This window comes from Carassius auratus, chromosome 13 (genome assembly GCF_003368295.1).
Source record: "Carassius auratus strain Wakin chromosome 13, ASM336829v1, whole genome shotgun sequence".
Lineage (NCBI taxonomy): Eukaryota > Metazoa > Chordata > Actinopteri > Cypriniformes > Cyprinidae > Carassius > Carassius auratus.
Genome location: NC_039255.1, coordinates 12,848,102 through 12,873,083, shown reverse-complemented (window position 1 = coordinate 12,873,083; position 24,982 = coordinate 12,848,102). Strand labels below are relative to the sequence as shown.

General features: G+C 36.3%; 2 protein-coding genes across 4 annotated transcripts in view; both read right to left on the bottom strand.

Moving 5' to 3' along the window:
- Positions 1 to 3,679: 3,679 nt before the first annotated feature.
- Positions 3,680 to 10,957, bottom strand: LOC113112725 (galectin-related protein B). Its single transcript, XM_026278510.1, has 5 exons — positions 10,656 to 10,957; positions 10,168 to 10,254; positions 9,972 to 10,060; positions 8,053 to 8,242; positions 3,680 to 5,706 (listed from the first exon to the last, which is right to left on the bottom strand). Exons 1-5 carry the CDS (start codon positions 10,686 to 10,688, stop codon positions 5,563 to 5,565), a joined length of 543 nt encoding a protein of 180 aa, XP_026134295.1. The 5' UTR covers positions 10,689 to 10,957; the 3' UTR covers positions 3,680 to 5,562.
- Positions 10,958 to 18,085: 7,128 nt separating this feature from the next.
- The window catches only part of LOC113112724 (SERTA domain-containing protein 2-like), a 36,233-nt gene continuing 29,336 nt past the window's right edge, over positions 18,086 to 24,982 (bottom strand). For 2 of the 3 annotated variants that reach the window (XM_026278509.1, XM_026278506.1), the window contains exon 2: positions 18,086 to 22,270. In XM_026278509.1, the coding sequence (XP_026134294.1) occupies positions 21,172 to 22,266 (1,095 nt within the window). In that variant the 5' untranslated portion in view covers positions 22,267 to 22,270 and the 3' untranslated portion in view covers positions 18,086 to 21,171. Of the gene's footprint in view, positions 22,274 to 24,982 lie in introns of all 3 variants that reach the window. The other variant, XM_026278508.1, reaches the window with a different exon arrangement.

Here is a 24,982-nt window from a genome sequence, read left to right as displayed (position 1 = left end):
AAATGAAGAGCGACACCTAAGACGTGCAGTACAGGAGCCTGTTATTGCTGCTGATGGTATAAAAGGCTACGTAGACGAGATTGCCAGAATACTTAAAAAAAACTTCCAGTTAGAGTTTTCCACTATTAGCCTCTTTCAGGGTTGTTTAAAGGAGTTAAATGAACTTTATTTAGCCTTTCCTTTAATACTTTTGATTAGACCTCGTTTTATCAACAAGTATTTAGGCTACATAGTAATGAAATAGCAACGGTATTCGTTTTGGTTTTTTGGTGGCGTATAGCTCCCTCTTTAGATTCACTTTTGTGAAAGAATTTGTACATTGTGCCAAATGTACTGCCTTTTTTGTTTTTGTATCACAGTAGAAAACGTATATCATACAAAAAGGCTAATCGGATGTTAAAGTTATGTTATGATTTCAAAAGTATATTATTACAATGATATGAAATGAAATAATTTATTTCTCCAATAAAAGAAACCAACCAGTTAGAGGGCACTATATTCTTGCAATTAACAGAGTTTGACGTTTACGCTTGCGCGTTTGCTTGAACTTGGTAAATCGCCAAGCAGTTTTAAAATAACTATTAAATAACTATTATATCACAATAAAATAAAAATAATAACATATTAGAATAATATTTGACTTAGATTTTTTTTTTTTTTTACTGAGATTATCCCCTTGCTTGCCCCTTAAATATACCCGGGCTGTTTCAGATATCCAGCTTTCTGGAATAGTTTATGTTAAGTGCTTACACAGGACACATTAAATGACTTCAAAGTCTGTTCATTTATTGGTTTGCAAATCTATTAGAAAAGCACCGATATTCATGGAGGTTACAGAATTCACAAAATAACCAAATCTTGCCTTTAAAATAAAAAAACACAATGCGTTGACATTAGCTTATGTTTATCCTGTTGACAGAAGTCACAACATAATTACCACAAGTGTACTTTTAGATATTTGTAATGCACATTTTCATTCACATATTCACTTTTTTCACCCAAATGCTACTCTTTAGTTGTACTATATATACTGAAGTATTTTACAGGGGATTCTGGATGACTAACTTTTCATACCTTAGTAAATTGTTTTTATTGATTTAGAGTCAATAGCAGCACTTGCTTCAACCACACATTAAGTATGCATTACAAAATCAATCAATCTATAAAGGGCAAGTCAAATTTGTATCTCTGTTTGTATAAATTATTAGTAAGAATAACATTTTAGATCCCAAACACCAACGCCACATTTAAATAGGCACATTTCTGATAAATACCAAGTTACAATAAATAAATACCTCTGCAGGTTTTAATCCATGAAAAAGATTGTGCAGCTACATCCAACAATACAAACTACCTCTAAATAATCAGCCACTTTAGAAATACATAAACAAGTCTGAAAATGATTTCTTTATATAAAAGAACTGACATATTAATTTCTTAAATCAAAGCTCTGAACATCCAAAAAGGAAAAAACAAACATGTACCATGCTACCTAGATTCTAAAGAAATCAACTAAAATGTTGATGAACTGTTAACCCATTGTAAAACTCAGAATAAATATCACATACACCATACTAACACTCTCTTTAGTGTTAAGACATTATTGCAGTAGCAAAAGGATACATATATATATATATATATATATATTAATATATATATATATATATATATTATATATATATATATATATATATATATATATATAAAAATTATCAAACAGATAATCAAAACAATCAAACAGAGGCTTATTAGTATATGTACATCCAAAGTTTGAAGGCTTCATAACAATAGTTTACAACCAGGACATTCATTTTCAGCCCTCATGAATGTGAACTAGTTTGAAAGATTGGTAATTTTGAGATACAAGACAAGAAACAGGAATAAAGATGGAAGCATTCAGAACTGGTATCAGTACTCAGGAAATATTTAGTAAGATCATAGGGAGAAGAGTTTTAACCAAATTTCAGCGAAACTGTAAAGTCACTTTGGATAACAGCGTCTGTCAAATACTTTAACAAAATCTATTATTATACTAAGGTTTTCTTTAAGCACAGTCAACACTATTGACATGTTATTTTTATTAAATACAGATTCTCCCTCCCCATTTTTCAGTTTCAGTTATCTAGGTGTAAATTCACACACTAAATGTTTAGAGACTAAATGATGTTCAAAATGGTCAACATTTAAACTTTAAAACCACACCAGACAGAATGAAGCTCACAACTCACCAATTAAGCAGTTAAATAGCAATACTATTAAGTGTATCACATTGGACCAGATGACCATGTTTCAGTTGCTAAGTATGTCATATCAAAGTGCATTTTTCCACATGTCAGATGGGACCATATTGCTTGTGCTGCCATACAAATATCATTTAAACAATGTCTGCACGAGTTTGAGAGACAAAAAAATGCAGAGGTAATATCAGCATTAAAATGACCTATTTCAAATTAAATGTACAATACTTTATTTAGCTGGACGTTTTCCATCAGTAGTACCTTCTCAACAGAGTGAGGATCTTTAATACAAGCTCTCTATTGAACTCAGTAAATCCTCTGACTTCAAATGTTGGCCAGACGCTGATGTGGCAAATGTTTTTGGCTGGTGTTAAGTACTCTGGTGTATAATAGCATCATTCCATCACATGGAATTCAGTCAAGTAGATCGTCCCAGTAAAGCAGACAAAAACAGCAGCCCTTCAATTTCATTCATCACTGCCTCTATTTCCATGAGTTCCAGGACACAGACGAAGTATAATATTAGAAATATTAGCCATATTTAGCCAATTGCCATAATACTGAATATACAGTAATACTGACTACTGAGAAAGCAAATTGGCTGACCCTTTCACTACAAACACATGGCACATTCATCAACGAGAATTTATGTGACCGTAGTACTACATTCACCACCGTTCAAAAGTTTTGGGTCAGTAATTTTTTTTTAAAGAAATTAATACCAATTAATATCACAGTTTCCACAAAAATATTAAGCACAGATGTTCTCAGCATTGGTAAGAAATGTTCCTTGAGCCATCAAATCAGCAAACCAGAATGATTTCTGAAGGATCACATGACACTGAAGGCCAGAGTGAAAATTCAGCTCGCAAATGCAAAGTAAATTTAAATGTAAATAATATTTCACACAAACAACATTATTGCTTTTACTGCAGTTACCATGAAATAAATGCAGTCTTTTGAGCATAAGAGACTCCTTTCAAAAACTAAAAAAAACTAAAAAATCTTATAGACCCCAAACTTTTGAATGGTAATATACATGTAATATAATATACATGTCATGCAAATGAATGCAAATCAAGAGGTGTTTTTCGAATATTGTAATATAATAAGTAGCAATAATAATCACTGTTATCATACTAATCCAATCCTACAAGTGGAAGTTGAGCAGAAAAACAACCGAGTGGACAGCATTTTGGGTTTACAGGGCAAAGGTTCAGAGCAAAAAGCACTGCTGAATACAGGAAATACGCTGACCATTCATATTATGTTTATATATTTAGAGGAGTGACATTAGAAGTACGAGGAAGAAGGAGAGAATAATTTATTTATTTTTTTTAAGACTGAAGACACACACTCATTTACACCCACAGCTAAGCTTTTACGAAGCCTATCAGTGGATGACCTCACATTCAAGAAAAAATTCAGCCCTGTTATATCTGCTCCTTAATTTTTTTTTTATTTTTTTTTTTTTTTTTACGAAGTCTATAATAAAGCGTAAACATAAGCGGAGTTATTTTTTTGCAAAACTGCATCACTGAAGTCATTCCTCACAGAAAACACTGGAAGTGTCCAAAAGCAATAATTTGTTGGTTTAGTTGCCAAGAATTTAACATTATACTCTTGTAATTAAATATTGTGCAGGTGTGTAAGAGAATAACTGGATGATCAAATTTCTAAAAATAAAGTCTTCTACCTTGAATTAAATAATCCTCATGTGACATTCTACTATGGCTGCCCTCGACTAAAGATTTTTCTAGTCGACTAGCAGTCATTAATTTTTAGCAATTAGTCGACTAATCAACTGCACGTTTATTTAATAGAACCATATAATTCATAATTAATATGAGCCTTTAATTGCCTATAGACTATTAGCACTGAAGCGTATAAAATAAAACATATAAAACTTGCCACAGGACACCGGCAGAAAAATTATGAATGCGTCAAGAAAAATTGTATTAAAAAAAACCCCAGACAATTGCCTTAACATTATAATAATTCATTGATAAACAAGTGTTTTCTGTATTTTCGGCTGCAGTGATTCCACAATCTGAAATTATTTGTTTCCCATTTGATTTGGACCATTTAACATTTCACTAGATATATTGTGGAGTTTTGGCTAACTGTTTTTGACATCCTCAAGTTCACAGAGCCCTAGATAGCAGAAAACGTAATGTTTGCTTTCATTATTTTACAAAAGCACAATTGTCTTTGTCATTGTGAGTGCACACAAAAAGATGTATTACTCCGTTAGAAAATTATAGTATTTTAAGTTAAATGCAAATGATCACACGGGTGCCTCCAAGTTAACGGTCATCTAGTGAGCATGCTGCTTCCACACTCCACATAAACACTTGAATAGGATACATTTTTCTAGGTAAATGTTAGAGAAAGCAGCCATGTTGCTGCTCCTTACATGTTTCAGATGATAAGCCACATTTGAATTTGATGAACAAAAAAAGGTTTGGATATCTTGACTGATGTACCGCAAATACCACTAAGACCAGCTGTTAATAATCTGTACATCACGGACTACGTGACTTTTCAACTTCCTTTGGATTGTTTTTTTTTTTTCTGTGACTAATACGTTTTTGATCGACCACGCCTCTTCTTGTCAACTAACAGTTTGTCGACTATTAAGGGGCAAACCTACATTCTCTAATATTTCAGTGTAACATATCTATCTCCCAAAAATGAAGTTGCAATGAACAGACACAGGAAAGGAAAGGTATGCCATTTTAAAATAACATCTTCCTTCCAAAATATTTTAAATTATTAAGATTAAATAATGCAAATCAAACAAACGTGGAATGACAAATGCTGAATCTGAGCTCCTATATTTTAGCAGCCAACACATTTTAGAGTATCTTATAATAATTTAAAGTAAATTTGTCATCAGAATGAAATGAAATATAATTTACTGATCTATCTGATTTCCTGAGTTTTGGATCATTTTGAAACTACACTGCTAGACTACAAGCACAAGTACATTGGCAGTGTCTATGGCGAGCAGCTAAACCCCAGAGGCGTATGTTACTGCCACAGAGTGCATATCAAAGTGTGCAATCCCTGAATTTCTTTTGAAGCTGAACAAATATGCTACAGTATGAAGCAAAGATACTGGAAAACACACATCTGATATTGCAACCATTCACCAACAGGTTATGATACAATACTCAGAAATCATCACGATGTTAGGTTAGAGGGCAAAAGAGAAGTGAAAATGCAGATGTTGTTGATGTCTTTGTGAGAGCTGTGGCAAGCGCACAGGTGCAGATGGTCACCTGTGAGAAGTCCTTTCTGGCGCGTGCTCAGGTGTGCTTGGTTAGCCCAGCTTGGTGATATGAAGACTCCCAACTATCCAGATCATATTAATGGCAGATAAAGACTTTACTTTGTGATAAAAGTCAAACAGCTGGTGTCCATCCACAAAGATCCTAAAACGCTGGTGCTCACAATGGATCTCAATCTGTATAAAAGGGGAAAGGAGAGGAGAGAAAGAGCAAAATGAGATCAAATCAAAAGAATCCTTTGTCAGTCACTGGGCTGCATTGTGGACAGTGTGTTGAAAGGAAGTGCTTGTCTTTTTTGTATGACTGCTTATCTCAGCTCAGCATTTAGAAACGGTGACCCATTTTTTGGTTCACCAGCCCAGATTACAAACAATAAGCACTCATTATCTTGGAGCATCTTTACCCACTTTGATCATACAACTCTCTGCCATACAGAATAATTCTGTAATTGGCTATTATAAAGGAATAAACTGACATTCAAAAGCAGTCATACTTTCTGAAAAAATAAAATAAAATAGATGATTGTATATATCTCAAATATCAAAAACTTTTCAACGGTACAATGTGTCCCATTATATAAAGCAATATTTTTTTTTATAGATATTTTGAGAAAAGCAAATCTGTGATCTTTTATGCGTCACACCATAGGACATTACATCACACTAAAGGACAGAAATGGTAGTCATGAAATTATTTCTATTTAATTTTGAACATGTCAAAGGAAAAAGAAAGTTTAATTTAAATACAAATAACATCAACATGTTTTTTTAAACAAAACAAAAACTAATTTATCAATAAAAGTCAATCAGTATGTTACTGAAACTCTTCAAGCCCACCGCTGCATGTGCGGCACAGCTAAACATGATTGATATTCAAACTATATTCATTAAGATGTGAATGAATTTAAAACTATATGGCTACTCTATTTAAGCTATCATTTTGATTCCATTTACTTTCTGTATCGTTCTCTTGGGATCTCCTCCCTTCTGGTGGATCTGTTAATTTTCTATCAATATTTCCATGTCCTCTCTCTTCCACTAATTTCTCTCCTTTAAGTCTTTCAGTTTAAAAAACTAAATATCAAATTTTATACTTCTTTTCATGACACTTTATAATAGTACAAGTTTTCTGCAAAAACATCAGAGAATACTTTAATCAATGTAATTATTTCATTTAAGAACATCAAATATGATCAAAAAAGAAAGAGGAGTAAAACAAATCTTTAATCATTTAAAATACTTTTTAAAGAGACCTTGTCTTGTGGTGTGACATCTTTGTCCTATGGTGTAACTGTACAGGCCTCACACCGGAGGACATTTTCTGTCAATGACAATTTTGTAGTGGCTCCTAATAAATGTAATATTTGAACAGTTCTGAGGGAAAAAAATTCACCATGTGCACATCATGGGCTTCAGTTACAATCATGAATGGGGTCCTTCAACTAATTAACTTTTTTTTCTAAAATTGGCATCGACGGAGTTGTGCAAGTGTTTGTGTTGGTTCCTTCCCTGCATTTCGAAGATGCTTGTTCTACAAACAAGGCCCAGTTTGACGACGGATTTGCGTATCGTTTATTTCTTAAGGATGATGCAATCCCAACGAAAAAGGGTCACGATCGTGTGTTGGAACCGCAGGCGGTGAGTAAAACTGCTTAAAATGTCTCTGCCTCCTTGTTAGTGCGTCCTCCTCCCATGCTGGAGACCCGGGTTCGAGCCCCGCTTGGAGCGAGTCGTTGCTGCTGCTGCTCTCGTTCAGTTTCAGCCTCGGGATTTGATTCTGGATCATAAATAAACGGCTGAATCTGACTGTTAGCCATGGTTTGTTTTGCATGATGTTTTTTTTCCCTCACGGTAATGTCACAGCTTCCACATGCTCTCAACGAAAAAGCCTATTGACGCACGTGATTCTTTAGCTCCGCTCACACGTCACGCCTCCAGTGGCTCATGTTTTTCCGAAAAAAATCGGCACAGACTATTTTTCTCTTATAAATATAACAACACTAAAGACTTTTTGGAGATATGAAGGATGCAGTACTACTCTATAGGTACTCAAGATTAACAGGATATTGAGTGAAAATGAGCATTTCACCCCCCCTTTAATAAATAAAAAATATATATAAAAAAAAAAAACATAAAAGCTTATTTTTTTAAAACTTTTGTGATGATTTTAATTAAAGTATATAATAATTATAAACATACAAAAACATCTCATAGTTTTGGTTGATAGTGTAATATAAGTGGTGTTTCAGAAGCCTTTAACATTAAAACACAGGGGGAAAAATAAGGAGATTTGCCACTGTTACAGAATTCCACTAAACACCACTGCTTTAGGCTTCACATTATGTCGGTACTTCCTTCTGTCTGAAGACATACCTGCGTAAAACAGTGGTGTCCGTTAAGTCTGACTGACTAAGCAATGAGGCAGCTGCCACTGGTTTTGCACACAACCTTGGACTCATGCTTCATGCAGATTAGAGATCTCAGATTAGAGAGCATGTAGATGTCAGTGTTTCAGCTCATTACCCTAAAAGGCTGGTCCGGGATGAAGGGGAAGTAAGCTATGGGTGCCTCTTCCTCACTCCACTTCCCAGAAAGCCGTGCATTCCTCAGGAACTGTCTTTCGTTGAATCGTGCACTGAGTTTAAGGGCCACATCACTGAGCTCTTCATCGTATTTCTCATCACTGTGGCCACATGTCAAACTGATGACAAAGCTGTGCAGAAAACAAACATTAAGCATGCAAACAGCCCATTTCTGGTGCAATGCACTACCTAAAGTTGGTCTTATTTTTTTTAAAGATTCATTCATTGGTCCAAATATGTTTTCTATGTTATGTCATCATAACCATATGACAACCGTGGCATGATGAAGCATTACAAACTGTTTACCAAACATTACAGAAAACTAGCATACATCAACTTTCCATGAATTCCATAGTAATTTAGGCCTGCACTGGAATCCATCACCATCACATTGAATGAGCACCACAGTGGATTCTTAATGGATCAGCAGTCTGTTTAGAAAGGCTGAATTCCTGAGCTGAAATTACACATTAGTATCCCTTAACCATTGATATATCAGGATTTCTATTGGTGCACGCTTATTAAAAATTTGCGGCATAAATACAATTTAAAGACAATTTAAGAAATGGCTCCATCCCCTCAGGCCAGGAACCATTACTATACCAGCAAATAAATTATTCCCAGGGAACAATACCGGGAAAAATGCCAATATGTCTCCCAAATGCATGAATGTAAATTGCAACAAAAACCAATTGAAACTAGTTTGAAATAACCACTAAACAACACGGTTTTAAAGTTTGACATTTTTATAAATTAAACTAATATTCTTCAGCAAGAAAGAAATACAGTACATTAAAATAGATAAAACATTTTTGACAAAAGATTTGTCAAAATCCAGTCATTTTGAACGTTCTATTCAAAGGATCGTGAAAGAAAATTGTAATAAGGTTACTACAAAAAAAAAAAAATGAAGCAGGCCAACAATTAATTAAGCAGACATTGGTTATGTTTTCAACTTAATAAATATTTCTTCAGCATCAAATCAGCATTACAGAATGATTTCTGAAAGATCATGTGACACTGAAGACTGGAGGAATGGATGTCAACAATTCATATTTTACAATACAGGAATACGTTACACTTTGAAATATATTAATTTAAACAACATTACTGTTTTTAGTGTATTTGTATCAAATATATGCAGACTTGGTGAGCATAAAAGAACTTTAAATAATAATAATAATTTTAAAAAATAAGTCTTACCAACCCCACATTGTTGAAACCGTGTAATAATCACAAACTGCTGTTGAGCCTTTTCAGCTTTGCCCATTCTTAGGCTCTCATACGGTACTTGCCGTTTGGTGGTCCACTTCCCTACCTAAATAAGCGGTGCAACTGCAATAATGTGAACGGTGACTGAGAATGTTGGTAAATGTACCCCTAAAAGGGTGTGTGTGATCTATACCCATATATATATATCACCATAAAATAGAAGAAACTCATACAGGCTAGAACAACATAAGGTGAACGTGAACTACCAATGAATCAAAAGATTTACCACTGATTATTAAAATCAACATCCTAAAATAATACGTTTCCAAGACACACCCAGTTCTCTCAGTGTTTTGATATGTTTCCTTAGCAGCTCATTTAAACACCCATCATCACAAAGCAGGGCACACACCCACGCAGTGTGTCTCTCAAGCAGATCTACAACCCAATGCAATCTGAAACAAGAGGCTCTGTTTCTCAAAACATAGTGCTGCCTATCCAGACAGAATATAGACCCATGACATCCAAAAATGTAGTTTAAGGGGAGCCTGCAAGGTTTTGAGACAGAGCTTCTGTCTGATGTAACCATTTGCAACTGTTAGAATGTGTACATTCTTAAATGTATGCAATTTTGATATGAAAACATACCTGTCTGGCTCTGGATCAATGATGCCCATTATAATGATTTTCTTCCCAGGCCTCATCCCACCTCTGATCCGTCCACTGAAAGGAACTGTCTGGTTGTCAGATGGGGAAAAACAAACAAACAAACAAACAAAAATCATCAATGCAGCAGCAGAAACTATAACATAAGATAACAATGCTTTTTAAACATCATCTCTACCAGAATACGAGAGATGTCTTCTTTATCAGGGGAGATAAGCCCAGAATCTCCAAACGAATTATTAAGGTGAAGATCATCTTTGGTGTTCTTCAGATGAGAAAGAGAAGATTAACAAATATAAAAAGCAGTTAAATATGAGGAATACAATAAAACACGAGCACTGTAATTCAAATGCACACGATTTTAACAATAAAACGACACGCCTTCTACATCTGCACTTGAAAAAACATAATGTGCACTATATACATAAGAGCTATAATAACGCTTTAAGTATTCTTTGTCCACTGCGGTCTACTGCGTCTGCATTTCAAAATCATTATGATTTTTTCAACTCTAAGTGTGAGAGATGAACGAGTTATCTCAACGCATGTATGTGATGCGTTCTGATTTCCACTGCGCTTCTTATTAAATTAATGTTCTGTTAACAATAATGGCTATATTATGTAAATCTGAAGCATTGTAAGACTTCAAAGGCATTTGTGACTTACTATCGCGTCCTTTTCCATGCTCGCCACCGCCATCTTGAACAAAATACCATAGGATGCTTATCCAAGGCGGTCCAGCCCAGGAATCTGTCAGTGTCGTGGCAGACCGGACAGGGAGCTGCAAGGTGCCCAAGTTCAAGAAGAAAACTGTAAATCAAACAGAAAATCTCGAAACGAATTAAGGAACATCTCTATTGTGTAGCTACGTGTCAAAGAAATATGCTGACACGGATTATCGTACGGGTGGAGGTTAATCCCAGCCTCTATATGAACCTAATCTGCTCAAATCTCATTGGACCTGAACATAAACAGAATAATAATTGTGTACAGTTGAACAGTTTTTTTTTTTTTTTTTTTTAAACATGGCAATTATATTTCTTAAAGGTCCAGCATAATGTAGCTGGAATTTTAAATGTTATTTGTAAGGACTCATATTTTGTTAATATTGCTTGCATATTTTTTAGTATGTAAACATAGTCCTTGCTTTACTTTTGTGTTTGTGTGTGTTGGATTTTGATGGTTAATTCTGAGAGAAACAGTTGATATTGTTACAGTATTTTGTTTCTGATCTTTGAAATGTGCGCCCTCGCGAGCGGGGAGAGGGAGACCCCTAGTGGCAGGTGACACGAGTGGCTCTTCAGTGGAAATCTCGAAATAGTGAAAATTTGATGCACATTTAACTCACCCTCGGTCCATCCAAGATGTGGAATAGTTTGTTTCATCATCGACACTGATTTGGAGAAATTTAGCATTGCATCACTTGCTCACCAATAATATATTCAGCAATAAATGGGTGCCGTCACACAAACTGTTGATAAAACATCACAATAATCCACAAGGAATCCACAAAACTCTAGTACCTCAGTTAACGTCTTGTGAGTTAGTGCCTAAAGTCAGAACATGGATCATTTTGATCACTTTTCAGAAACAGTAGGTTTAGTTACAGCATCTACCAGCAGAGGTTAACAAGGTTAAACCAGACCCTTGGCACAAACTGTTAACTGTGCAGTTAACCACGCAAATGAAAGCTTGAGGTTTTGGTCAGAGAGTGGTTGTGTGGTGCCTGAACAACATCAATTTCATAACTTGTATAAAAATTTCACTTCCCACGGTCATGCATCCCAACCAACAAATAAATACAATTATTTTTATTATCTTCTAAAATGCATTAGTTATTTTTTTTTAATTCATTTTTTAACCACTTTTCCTATGCATAGTCATGGTATGCTAGAGGGAAACACCTTGGACAAATGTCATTTTATATATGGTATTTTTTTTACATTTATTTAAAGGGTCTTTACTTCATGTCCTTTTAAAACAAATTAATATTCTTTAACAAAGTGTGGACTTTTGGGTGACAGCAAAAGGGTGCATGCACTGTGACCTGCTCTGTCCAAAAGTGTATTTGAGCATGCAAATTTAATAAGTGTTTATTTAGCAGGGCCAGACTGTAATTAGGTTAATGCTGCAGTCACTCTGCACTGCTCTCCTACTGCTCCATTCTCCTCATCTGCTCTGGCAGAAAGCACCACAGATAGCCCTGGCACTGCCCGCCATGCTCTGATCGTGCCTGCTTGGGCCTGCTGGACAACTCACCCACCTGCCACACATGACGCCAATGTATGATCCTCTAACTGACATTAAACATCACCTGTAGAAAATGCTGTTGGATGTCTAAAAGTGTTTCCGGGCATTAAAGGAATAAACATCCAGTGAACAGATGTAATAAGCTTAGTATTTAGGATGTCATATTCAAGATCTTTCTTCGAATCTGCTTCCACCATATGAATATTTGCAATCTGTTTCTTTTTCTCTGTCTCGTTGCGTTACTGAATATGTTTTAATATGCTTATTATGTGTTATTTTGTGAATGTCAAGCTCCCACACACTTCCTCACACCCACTCTCTCTATATAGCAGGTGTGTGTGGTCTGTTTCTTACTTCCTGTTCTTTCCCCTCAACACACACACACACACACACACAAATACAAGATCACATGAACTATATTTACAATCACACGTCTGCCAAAATTTTACAAACTCATTCACAGCAACACACCATATAATTTTTTTTTTTTTTGAAGTGTCTGATAGTAAACCCTGTGTTACACAATAGGTTTAAAAATCCATGCAAGTCTGACAGTCTTGGCTCCATCCTTTAGGGCTCAGTGTCCTTCATAATAATTAACTCTCCATGACCTTCGATACAAATGTAACCCGGCATAAGCTCACTGTTATATGGCAAACTTTCATTCTAGTGAAACTTCTAAACTGTGGGGTCTGTATGTCTGATGCCTTGAAATCTTAAATTATCCATCATTGTTTTAATTCAGTCCTTGTTTGTGTTTCAGGTAACTTTAAAAAAATATTTAAAATAGCATTTATTAATTTATTACGTTTTACATTGATCAAGTAAAAAATATGATTTATTATTGCTAAATAATAATGAATCATTTAATTGAATTTACTTAACTCAAGCTTTTTTAACAGTAAATTCAATGTTCACAGTGTGTGTTTGACAATTAATAAAATAAAAATTCAGAATTTTAAAATCAAATCAATGCATGTTGTAAAACTATAAACTACTTTATGAATAAAGAAACAAACAAACAAATAATGTGGATATTGCATGATTGGATGGTCCTTGTCTTGTAGTATCCCACAATGGGGGAATACCCATAACCCATTACATTTCAAAAAATTAATTTGCTATGCTTGAGGAAGCATGGGGACTTTAAAGAAATGGTGATTACTGTTGATTTTGGTGTGTAATGTAGATGATGTATAACTATGTATTTTGTAGCTAATGCATTTTAAATTATGTCAAATTGGGAAAGTTCTCTAACTTCTCAACTTCAGAGTTGAGTCATTTGCTCAACTTTCAATCTGCGTATGCTTAATGTATCAGTATTCAAATATGTCAAATATTTATCCTCTATGTATTTCAAATGTTTACTATTATTATACTGTTAAACATTACATTCAGCCTTACTTTCAGTTCTCACAATAGTTTTATAAAGGTACAAGACGACATCTTTGAAAAAGACAACAGTGTATTATTTAGTGTAAATTGGTTAAATTATTCCTGTCCTGAAAACTGAAATATAATTTGACATTTTTTCTTGAAAGTCAAAAATTAAGCCAATGAATACCAGACTGTCCAGATTCTGCAGATATATTAATGTATGTATATTTATAGAACAATAATGATGAATTTAACCATAACTATGTAATCAAGTGCAGTAATGTGATATCTGTAACATGGACGCTGTAAATAAAGCATTACCATCTATTCTTCAGAGGATGGGTGAAGATGCCGCTGTAACACACGATTCAAATTCCAGCCAGAGGGAGCAGCTATGGGCTGGTGTGTGTGCGTGTGTGTGTGTGTGTGTTATATAAAAGTGCAACTGCTTGTGTGCCTGCTGAGCTGAGCTTGTGGTTGGCGGAGAGAAGGTGTGGCTTCTTTCCCTCCGTGGTCACAGCAGAACAAGATCATTCAGATACTTGCACAAAGCCAACCTGACAGGGAGAAGGGGAGGAGAGAGCAAGGCTCTTGCAGTCTCTCTCATTCTTCTTTCTTCTCTCTCTTTCTCACTGTGCCTCCACAGAAACAAGGAAGACTGTCCGCTTCATGGCCTGTGAACTGAGCAGAATCAAATTAGAAATGCAGCTGCAAGGGCAGGTTACTTTCGACCTCTCATTTAATTTAATTTTTTACAAAGGCTCTGGCTTTAACTGAAGTGCTACATTTTATGGTTTATGCCACATTAAGTGTACAAAAACATTGTATCTTTTGTTTAAATTTCGTATTAAAACATACAAAATTTCAAAGCCGAGACTGTTTCATATCACAAGCACGGTGGCTAATTTGGCGTGAGATTTACATGGGTATGTGAGCTGGGACAGAGCCTGTAAGCGTGTTGGCAAACCTGGTCCGTAGGACCCCAAATGATCCTATTGGCCGAAAAAACTTTGATGAATTCCCTTTTTTATTGCTTTCTTACGATTCTACAAAATCTCATTATGATATGTTGCTTGAACTATGTTATAATGACCATTGATGTGCGTTTCATTTAGCTTATATACTAGTATAGCACACAGATACTGATTAGTGTAAGTGAAAAAGTGAAAGTCGCAACATTTGCCAAGTATGGTAGCCCATACTCAGAATTGTTGCTCTGCATTTAACCCATCCAAGTGCACACACACAGCAGTGAGAAGTGAACACACACCCAGAGCAGTGGGCAGGTATATATCCAGTGTCCAAGGAGCAACTAGGGGTTCATTGCCTTGCTCAAGGGCACTTCAGCCAGGCGTATTGAGGGTGGAAGAGAGCACTGTTTTTACACTCCCCCCACCAACAACTCCTGCTAGCACCGAGACTCAAACCAGCAACCTTCCGGTAACTAGTCCGGCTCTCTAACCATTAGGCCACAGCTGCCCCACCAGCTTTATAGATTTGCTTTTTCAAAAGTATATTGATATTTAATTTTAAAGCAGTGATACTGCATGCTCTATTTAGGGATAAATAAGATACAAAGATTAACTTTTGTATCTTAGAGTACCACTCCAGGGATAGCTTTGTACCTTTTTTTTATAGTGTATATTAAGCAATTAAATACATACAAACCCGATTCAAAAAAAGTTGGGACACTGTACAAATTATGAGTAAAAAAGGAATGTAATAATTTATAAATCTAATAAACTTATATTTTATTCACAATAGAATATAGATAACATATCAAATGTTGAAAGTGTGTCATTTTGAAATGTCATACCAGATATTTGCTCATTTTGGATTTCATGAGAGCTACACATTCCAAAAAAGTTGGGACAGGTAGCAATAAGAGGCCGGAAAAGTTAAATGTACATATATGGAACAGCTGGAGGTCCAATTTGCTACTTATTAGATCAATTGGCAACATGATTGGGTATAAAAAGAGCCTCTCAGAGTGGCAGTGTTTCTCAGAAGTCAAGAGGATCACCAATTCACCCAATGCTGCGGCGAAGAATAGTGGAGCAATATCAGAAAGGAGTTTCTCAGAGAAAAAATTGCAAAGAGTTTGAAGTTACCATCATCTACAGTGCATAATATCATCCAAAGATTCATAGAATCAGGAACAATCTCTGTGCGTAAGGGTCAAGGCCAGAGAACCATACTGGATGCCCGTGATCTTCGGGCCCTTAGATAGTACTGCATCACATACAGGAATGCTACTGTAATGGAAATCACAATGGGCTCAGGAATACTTAAAGAAAACATTGTCGGTGAACACAATCCACTGTGCCATTGCTGGTTAAAACTCTATAAGTCATAAATGAAGCCATATCTAAATATGATCCAGAAGCGCAGGCGTTTTCTCTGAGCCAAGGCTCATTGTTCTGACGAATCAAAATTTGAAGTTCTTTTTTGGAAAACTGGGACGGTATGACATCCGGACTAAAGAGGACAAGGACAACCTTAGTTGTTATCAGCACTCGGTTCAGAAGCATGCATCTCTGTTGGTATGGGGTTACATGAGAGGTATATCCAAGTTCTAGAACAACATATGCTCCCATCCAGACATCATCTCTTTTAGGCACATCATAAAGAGGAAGATGCGTCAAAGACCTAAGACAGTTGAGCAACTAGAAGCCTGTATTAGACAAGAATGGGATATTTTCCTATTCCTAAACTTGAGCAACTTGTCTCCTCAGTGCCCAGATGTTTGCAGACTGTTATAAAAAGAAGAGGGGATGCCACACAGTGGTAAACATGGCCTTGTGCCAACTTTTTTGATGCCATGAAAATTAAAATCAACTTATTTTCTCAGTTTAAACGTTTGATATGTCATCTATGTTGTATCCTGAATAAAATATTGAAATTTGAAACTTCTAATTTTATTCACAATTTGTACAGTGTCCCAACTTTTTTGGATTTGTATTTTAAATTACTGTTGTTTGTGTGTACTTCGTATAACTGATAGCTAATGGAGAGGTAGGACCTGTCTTGTCATGATACTGGTCCATCAGACAGGAGTGTCAATGGTGTCATGAAAAATCACTCTTTATTTTTGCTTGAAGACCACCCACCTCCTTAAAAATAAATATAAAAGAAAAAAAGAATCATTCAAGTTATTGTGAAACTTGACAAGGTTTTTATTGTATTTTTACTTTTTATTCAGAGATATTTGCAAGTAAACAGGGTATTCAAGTGGGAAATATAGGATGGAACTTTTATCCATCAATGACTGGATCCTGAAAAGTGAGTGTTACTAGAATTGACTGTTAAGAGGTTAAAAAAGAAATATACCGATCTATGTTAACATGAATTAATTAATACATAAGAATGGATAAAATGTCAAATATATATATATATATATATATATATATATATATATATATATATATATATATATATATATATACAGTATATATAATTTAAATAATAATAATAATAATAATTTTTAGAATATGAAGATTTTGAGGTGCACCCTGCCTGTCAGTCATTTTGACTGTAGTTAACAAAACTGCAAACATTACAGCACCTTCCAGTCATGCATTACTGTGAGCTGCAGTTAGGAAACACATTCTTTCTTTTCTTTGGTTTGACCCATTTCTTCATGTGGATAAAAGTGGGCCTACAAAGAAGGTTGAAGGGAAAGGACAGATGCTAACCAAAGCATATTAATCAGCTTTATGACACAAGACCCATAACACTTACTGAAAACAATACAGTATGAGAAGGCAAATATTTCACCTGCTAACAGATCGGAAAATGAACACAAGCCCTTTTTAACAGTACAGGATTAAGGTTGTGTCCGCATAGAGCTGAACTGAGAAACAGCTAAAGTTGTTTTAGATAAAGGAAAGAAAAACATAGTAAAAGTGAGATGGTCAGCATGAGTGATCCTACAGCTCATACACTGACTCACCACTCTCATAAAAAACAACATGATCCACTGGGGAAAAAACATTCATGTTGACCTGAGATCAGTTGGGCCATGTTTTGAGCCGGCCATCCCCCTACACTTTACACAGACACTGCCACATGCTAAAACTGTCCCTGCTACACAGCTGTGCGGCCCCAATACTGGAAATAGACTCCTGCTACCAGCTCATGAGTCATAGATGCAAAATGGAGGCAACTGTTGATGCGGAGAAATGTCCGCTGCTTCATGCAGGGCAGCTCAATTATACAGCTTACCTGTTCATTTGTGGTAAAAGAGCCATTTTAGGTTCTCTAAACAAACTTTATGGAACAGTTCTTAAAATGACAATTTTTTTCTTAGTGTGAAGACATTTTTGCAGCCCGAAGAACCATTTTCTACAATGAAAAGGTTGTAAAGATCCTAATAAAGAACCATAATTTTAAAGAGTGTATGCACTCACTATATTTTAATAGTGGCATGCTTTAGTGTGATGGAAAATAAGGAAAACAAATGCAGAATGTAATTTTTATCCATTTATTGTATGGTATGAAACTAGAAAAGTAAGACTGTTTCAAATTCATGGACACATGTCCATATTTGATATATTCTACAGTCCACACCTTGATGCAAATACAGTGATCATCAGTTGATGGGTTATTTTTCTCAAAATGAACGTGTTCGTAATATTGCATAGAAAAAGGCACAGCTCCAAGGCCTGAAGATACAGCCTTTCTTAATGAGCAGAAAACCCTCCACCACGTTTTCTCTCTCCTTTTCATTCACACACACACACAAACACACACACACACACACACACACACATGAATAATCACGGTGGTCACTATCCTGAAACCACTTTAACCTTCCCAGAATATATGGCCTGAACCATGGGACAGTGAGACACCATTAAAAAACAACAACAATCAATATCATCAGAAATCATGCTGCCCTTCTTTTCATTTGGCATTGAGGGTTATCAAAAAGATTTTCCCAGAAATAGGCTTTGGAAGATTGAAATTCTGAAGTTTGTAGAGAATAAAGTATTGCTTCACAAACCTTTTCCTAGCACACAATCTGAAATATATAAAACATTAAATACTTATAATTAAATAAGGGCAGGGAGTGTTGACCTAGACGACTAGCACAAACACCACCCCAAATTATAATACAATAAAATAAACAGACACAAAATAATGCATTATTAAACAAGACGGGAAAAAAATGGCTTCCACCCCAATTAATAAGCAGTGATACATTCCCATAAGCATAATACATTCCTATCTCATATTCTGTACAAATTACAATCTGGATGTTATCTTAACAAAAATAAATATATTTACACAGGAAACAAAAATAAATAACTTAAAACAAAACAAGCACTCCAAATCCAAAATCCTATAAGAAATATTAATCATTGTTTTGATTCCATAGATTTGTCCACTCGGCTCTCATTCACTCATGTTTTCAATTCTCAGGCAATCTCTCTTTTGAACTCTGGGCAGTAACAAATCTAAATCTTACGTCTTCACGACAGGAAGTTCAAATCCCAGATTATTAATGGTCACACTTGTATAGGAAATAAGATTTCATTTAAAAATACACATTTTCTTTTGTCTCTGACACTGCACTCTACTTTTTAAATTGATTCTCACCAGGACGGCGTATTATGCACAGTGTTTGTCGGTATGTATATCTAACATTATTATTGTAAGCTAGTTTACCGTGTGAAAGCATGTCAAACTAATACAGCTGATATGATAAATGGTCCCTTTTCTTTCATGTGAGGTGCACATAAAATAATCCTTCCAAACCTAATCTGATCAACATCAGTGGTTTATACTGTGCTGTCTATTGCATATACATGCAGAATACTCTCCCATCATACCTGTTCATAACAAAACTCCCCCAAATGTACTCCACCAAAATGTAATGTGACCATTTCTACTGGCCAAACGACACTAAAACCCAGCAGGGCAACAGAGAGAGAGTCTGACTGGAACATGAACAGATTCCCATTAATAAAACTCAAACACACAATGGTATAAATTTGATGAAATACGATGAACAAACCATACAAAAACCATCTGACATCTGTACAATTATGAGCTATAATCCTGCATGCATTAGTATGTTAACAGAAATGTACCTTTGTACTGGTGAGAGACGCATATGAAAGAAATGTTTGGCAAACAGATGATAATGAATCAACTGAATAGCAACCACAAACTTTGTTGTCCGGTACAGTTTTCCCCCATTTTGCATGATCAAACATGCATAGATCATCTTGTTGTGCATTAGTGCAGAATTAAAACTGAACCAGCCACTCACTGAGTGATGAAATAAAACCAAAGCAAAGGCTAAAAAGGGGAAGTTACAACAATGCCTTGACACAGATAAAAATGGCTGAGGAAAGTGGACAGTTTGCTTATTACTGATCAGAAAAGCACTGATTGCATATGTTATTTGAAGCATAAAGGGTTTTAGCATTGCCTTATCAAAGAAATGTATCTGTAAAACAATGTGCATCAGAATAAATGTTCACTTATTGCCAGCTGAGATGTAAACACATGGAATCTGAGCCAGTATGGCAGTTCACAAGAAATCTGTTTGGGTGACTGTAAATATCTGACCACTACACACATCCATGTATAAGACAATGCAGTAAAGCATATTCCATAAATGTGTATATTTCATTAATGTATAATTTTTACTAAATGAAGCTTAAAGGGGTAGTTCACCTGAAATTAATATCCTATCATCATTTACTCACCATGTTTTTCCAAACCTGTATGACTTTACTTCTTCTGTGAAACATGAAAAGCTATTTTAAAGACAGTTAAACAGGGTGCAAAACAACACTGAACCCCATTGACTGTCATTATGGAATTTTTTTTTTTTTTATATCTTATTTTCTACAGAAGAAAGACACTTATACAGGTCTGGAAGGACATTATGGTGAGTAAATGGTGGACTATCCCTTTAATGCATGTTAAAATGAAAGCAGACAAAAAATAATAAATTACCACATTTTAACAGAATACTTTAAATATTACTAAAAAGCAATAAAACAGCTCTGAATAGAAAAAAAATAACATTAACATAAAACAACCAAGTTGCTCTCTTAAAAAAATTGTGCTTTGTGAAAATGAGAGAAAAAATTGAAAATAGGCTGCCGTTGCACGTTCTTGCACCTGTATACTGAGAAGGGGAAAGAGAGATGCTACTCCTCTGATAATCCATCATGTTCCATTAGAAATGGTGATGAGAAAAATGAGACAAGACAAACAAACAGGAATTTACCAAGTGGTCATAAATGATGAAGGCACTCAGATCTGCCAGAAGCCAAAGTGTGTTCCATAAGATTTCTTCATGTTCTATTTTGGGAAAGGCAAGCATAGTGCATGCACAGTGTTGAGAAGTAGTACTGGGCAACATCACCATTAAAATGGACAATTTTCTTTGTCTTCAAAAAACAAAACGAACACAAAACTGTACAAAAAGCCCACAAACACTCACAATGTAATTCTTCAGTTTCTTTCTCAGTTCATGTGTAAAAACTCTTTAATTGGTTTTGCATTTTTTTCCCCAGTTCCCTTCCAAACCTTGTCATGATCCCACAAGCACCTCCATAATATGGTCCAGTTCGGTGAGGTCCATTTTGAAAGGCTGGTTCGAACCAACAGCAGGAGCGGCAGCGCTGTAGGGTGAAAGAGTCTTGAGGAGCTCGTCCGCTGTCACCATGGGCGCCAGTTTCGTGGGGGCCACACCCGAGGACGAGGTGCAGGGGTCAAAGTCATACATGGAAGTGTCAATGTCTGCAAACAGAATGTCGTCTAGGGCCAGATCTGTCAAAAATCCTGAGGACGAGGCAGAGGGTGAGGTGCTCATGTCCAGGCTGTTAGGAGGGAGAGTATCTGGTGTGTTAGGGACCAGCCCATTAAGCTTTGGGCTGCAGTGCTTACTGCAGTCTTTGGAGTCCAAGGCCCCTGAGTTTAGGCTGGGGGGGCACATCGGCATTTGGAGGGGCACTGTAAGGGATGAGGGGGAGGTAGCATCAGGCGCTGATGTAGTTATAGGTAAAGGTGAAGGACAGAGCTCCTCAATCTCATCCAAGGCAGAAGAGAAGCTGTCTCTGGCCACAGATGAAGGGAGTCTGGGAAGAGTTGGCGGAAGAGGAGGAGCGAGTGGAGAGGGTGATGTGCAAAGCGTGACACTGTCCTCCTCTAAAAGTGAAGCTGGGGTGAGACAGGCCTCCACAGGCGCTGGGTTTGACAGCCCTGATGATGGCGATGTAAGGACCGGAGAGGAGTGTGCCGGCGACTGAGACAGCGGCGGAGCTACCATGGACAACACACTGAAAGCAGGCTGCACCTCGCGGAAACCTTCATCCACGGGGTCATCGGGTGGAGGGGAAGGTGGGAAGAAGAGCGGCCGCAGGTTGCCCTCCTGTTTCAGTTCGTCCTGGATGCGCCTCAACATGTTGTTGATGAGTACACGCTTTTCCAAGCTGGGCTCGGTGAGGGCCCGGTGGTTATACAGCTTCACCAGAGACATGTTGAAGATGGTCTGCCTCTGCAGGGTGTAGGAGACCTTCGAGAGCCCTTCGGCCATCGCTCCGGCCCCGGCCCCTGCCGCCAGCGCTTTGCCTTCCAGGCCCTCTTCATCCTCATCTAGTTTCCGCTTTGCGCCTTTACCCAACATATATCTGCTTGGAAAGTAAAGAGAGACAGAGAGCGTGTTAGCAACACAGCCATTCGTAACCTTATTACACATTGCTGTTTATCTCTCTTATGACTCAACACTTGTTCCATATAAAAATAAAATAACTATAATAACTAATGGTCAAAATGTCAAATATACACATTTCTAGAACCTGAGATTATTAAGGTCTAAGTGTGTAATTCTTTCTATGGTAAAATACTTTCTCCATGGGAGTTGAACATGCAGAGACAACAAGTTAGCCAGTTTTAGGTTATTTGCCCTTCAAGTGAAGTTCTAAGTACCATAATTATGAGTTCTGAACACATGAATGAAGTTAATCACATTTACAATCGGGAAACTAGGAATTCTACACGAGTTGCTGAACTGTGACATTGGATTGGGAGAATTCAGTTGAAACATGGCAGAAACACTGATTTACAATACAGACAACAAAATAATGTAAGTAATATTTATATTTTTCATAATTTCAAATTCAGATGGGTTTATCGTTCACAATATAATTATTTTGTTTTGTTTTAGGTTTATTTCATGTTATGTAATAAATGCCTGACACATAGGTACAAGTTTCCAAGGAGAATTTGATGAAAGCATTTTATTTGATTCTGCTGAAAAGTATAAAACTGTGACATTATTGAAACGTTACTCTGTTTGTTTGAGAATTCGGACTTGTCCAACATAACAGCACTGACTCAACCAATGAGGTGAGTTCGGGGGCGGGGCCAGTGGTTTACCTGACTAATGGCAGTTAGGGGAGTGTTAGTGGAAACCGTTTCATTATTTTTGTTATTCTGCTGGCTGCCACTAGTTCACAGAAATTGGACATTAGAACAGTTTTTTTTTTTGGCTTTTCTGACTTTATTTGAAATCATAATGAAGAAGGTGACAGGAAAGTACAGAAAGTGCCAGGGGAAATAGGACCGGACCATCACTAAATCTTGGATCAACATTTTGATGATTAAAAAAATCTTGTAAAAGTGTTTTATAAATGGCCATTTTCATAAAAACATGCTTGAAACTATATAACCAAAAGATGAATAACATATACAAACAAAACAGCTGGTATGACCCAGCTGACCAAATAGACTTAAAAATACAAGAAATTGTTTTGATACACAGATTTGTGGCTTGAAGCTTGGTTGCTATGACACTGGCCTGCAAGCTGTTGTCATATTAGCATTCGGAGCCGCCGCTGAGGTGAGAGTCAGTACAGTCTCTGTGCATTTATTGCAAAGAGACCAAAATGCCTCATGTTACAAATGTGCCAAACAGATAAGGTAACAATATGGGAACACACTATGTAATATGGAAGCAATCACCGCATCTTGAACAGGACATTAGCGACAACAGTATCGAAGCACAGGAATTCACCCTTTATTTATGGGGAAAGACGTGCTGCTGGAAATAACTGTAAACTGCATGAGCAGCTACTGCAGGAGCATTTACAGGAATACAGCTCTGACTACTCCTTCCTTAGCCTTGCTGCAGCGAGGTGGAAGGCAAATGTGTGTCAGACTTTCAGTAAGTACTCACAGTAAGAATGTGTCACACGAGCGCAAAGCCCTGATCACTCCCTGCTTAAACACATGCTGGCTGCAGGAAGACAAGATCCAGCTGAGTGTTTGGTAGAAAAGGGGGACAGAGAGGAGGAGCGAGGAGTGTGCGTCCTATGCTGAGCTTTGCATGTTAGGCAGCTGTGTTCTCATCTACTGTAGCACTAGTTTCCTGCTTTGAGATTTAAAACAGATCGCATGAGCCACTGTAATATTACAGTACACTAATTCACCATTGCTCTGCAAGGAGAGAGGAAAAAGAAGGGTCTAAGCGTTGAGGTTGTGCAGACACTATTGACAGCTGGTCTGAAAAACAAAGTTGTACACTGGACTGTTTCACTGTGCTTTCAACTTAGCGTGACTTGCATGTTTGTGGGAGCTAAGAAAAAGTTCCTTTGATGAAAGGTTTCTGTTATGTTATGAAGTAGTCATTTAAATTTATTTTACGCATTTGGCTTTTATCTAAAGTGACTTTAACTGTATTTAAATTATGCCGCACATTTGATCAGTATGGGATGTGTGTTTCCTGAGAACTGAAGCCATAACCTTGAAAGTTATTGCACCATACACTTCCAGTTGAGCTAGATTCTTACATTTTATTCATTCTTTAAAACTCTAGTACGTATAAAACAGTATTCACCAACTCTTTTTTTAATCCTTCACTGCAATATTCGCTAACATTCAAAAGTTTGGGGTTGGTAAGATAATTTTTTATGTTTTTGAAAGAAGTCTCTTATGCTCCTTACAGTTTTGTATTTGAACAGATTTTAAAATGTAATTTATTCCTGTGATGAAAAAGCTATTCCTTCAGAATAGGATCATGTGACAAGATGATTCATAGAATAGAACTCTTCAACTATATGTGTGTACATGATTTTAAACATAAAAAAAACTACATTTGCAACTGCATGTAAAACTTTTTAATGAGGAAAAAATACCAACTGTCCCTTTAAGACAGTACAACCAATAATTATGGTGTTTACCAGACTATGGTTCATCTGACTTGGTGATGTCAGCGAAAAAGAAAGCGGTCTCAGAAGTTATTAAATTTTCATGAAAGATTATGAAGACCAATATTTTTTTTTCCTTTAGAACAAAGAGTGCCAATGAATCACTCACAAAAAGACCATGAATATGTATTAAAT

Excerpts from the sequence above, each read along its gene's own strand:
- LOC113112725 (XM_026278510.1), bottom strand. The coding sequence starts at position 10,688 with ATGGCGGTGGCGAGCATGGAAAAGGACGCGATA. Across the intron at positions 10,255-10,655 it reads GCATGGAAAAGGACGCGATA|AACACCAAAGATGATCTTCA; the intron begins GTAAGTCACAAA and ends TCTCATCTGAAG. Across the intron at positions 8,243-9,971 it reads ATTGATCCAGAGCCAGACAG|CTTTGTCATCAGTTTGACAT; the intron begins GTATGTTTTCAT and ends TTTTCTGCACAG.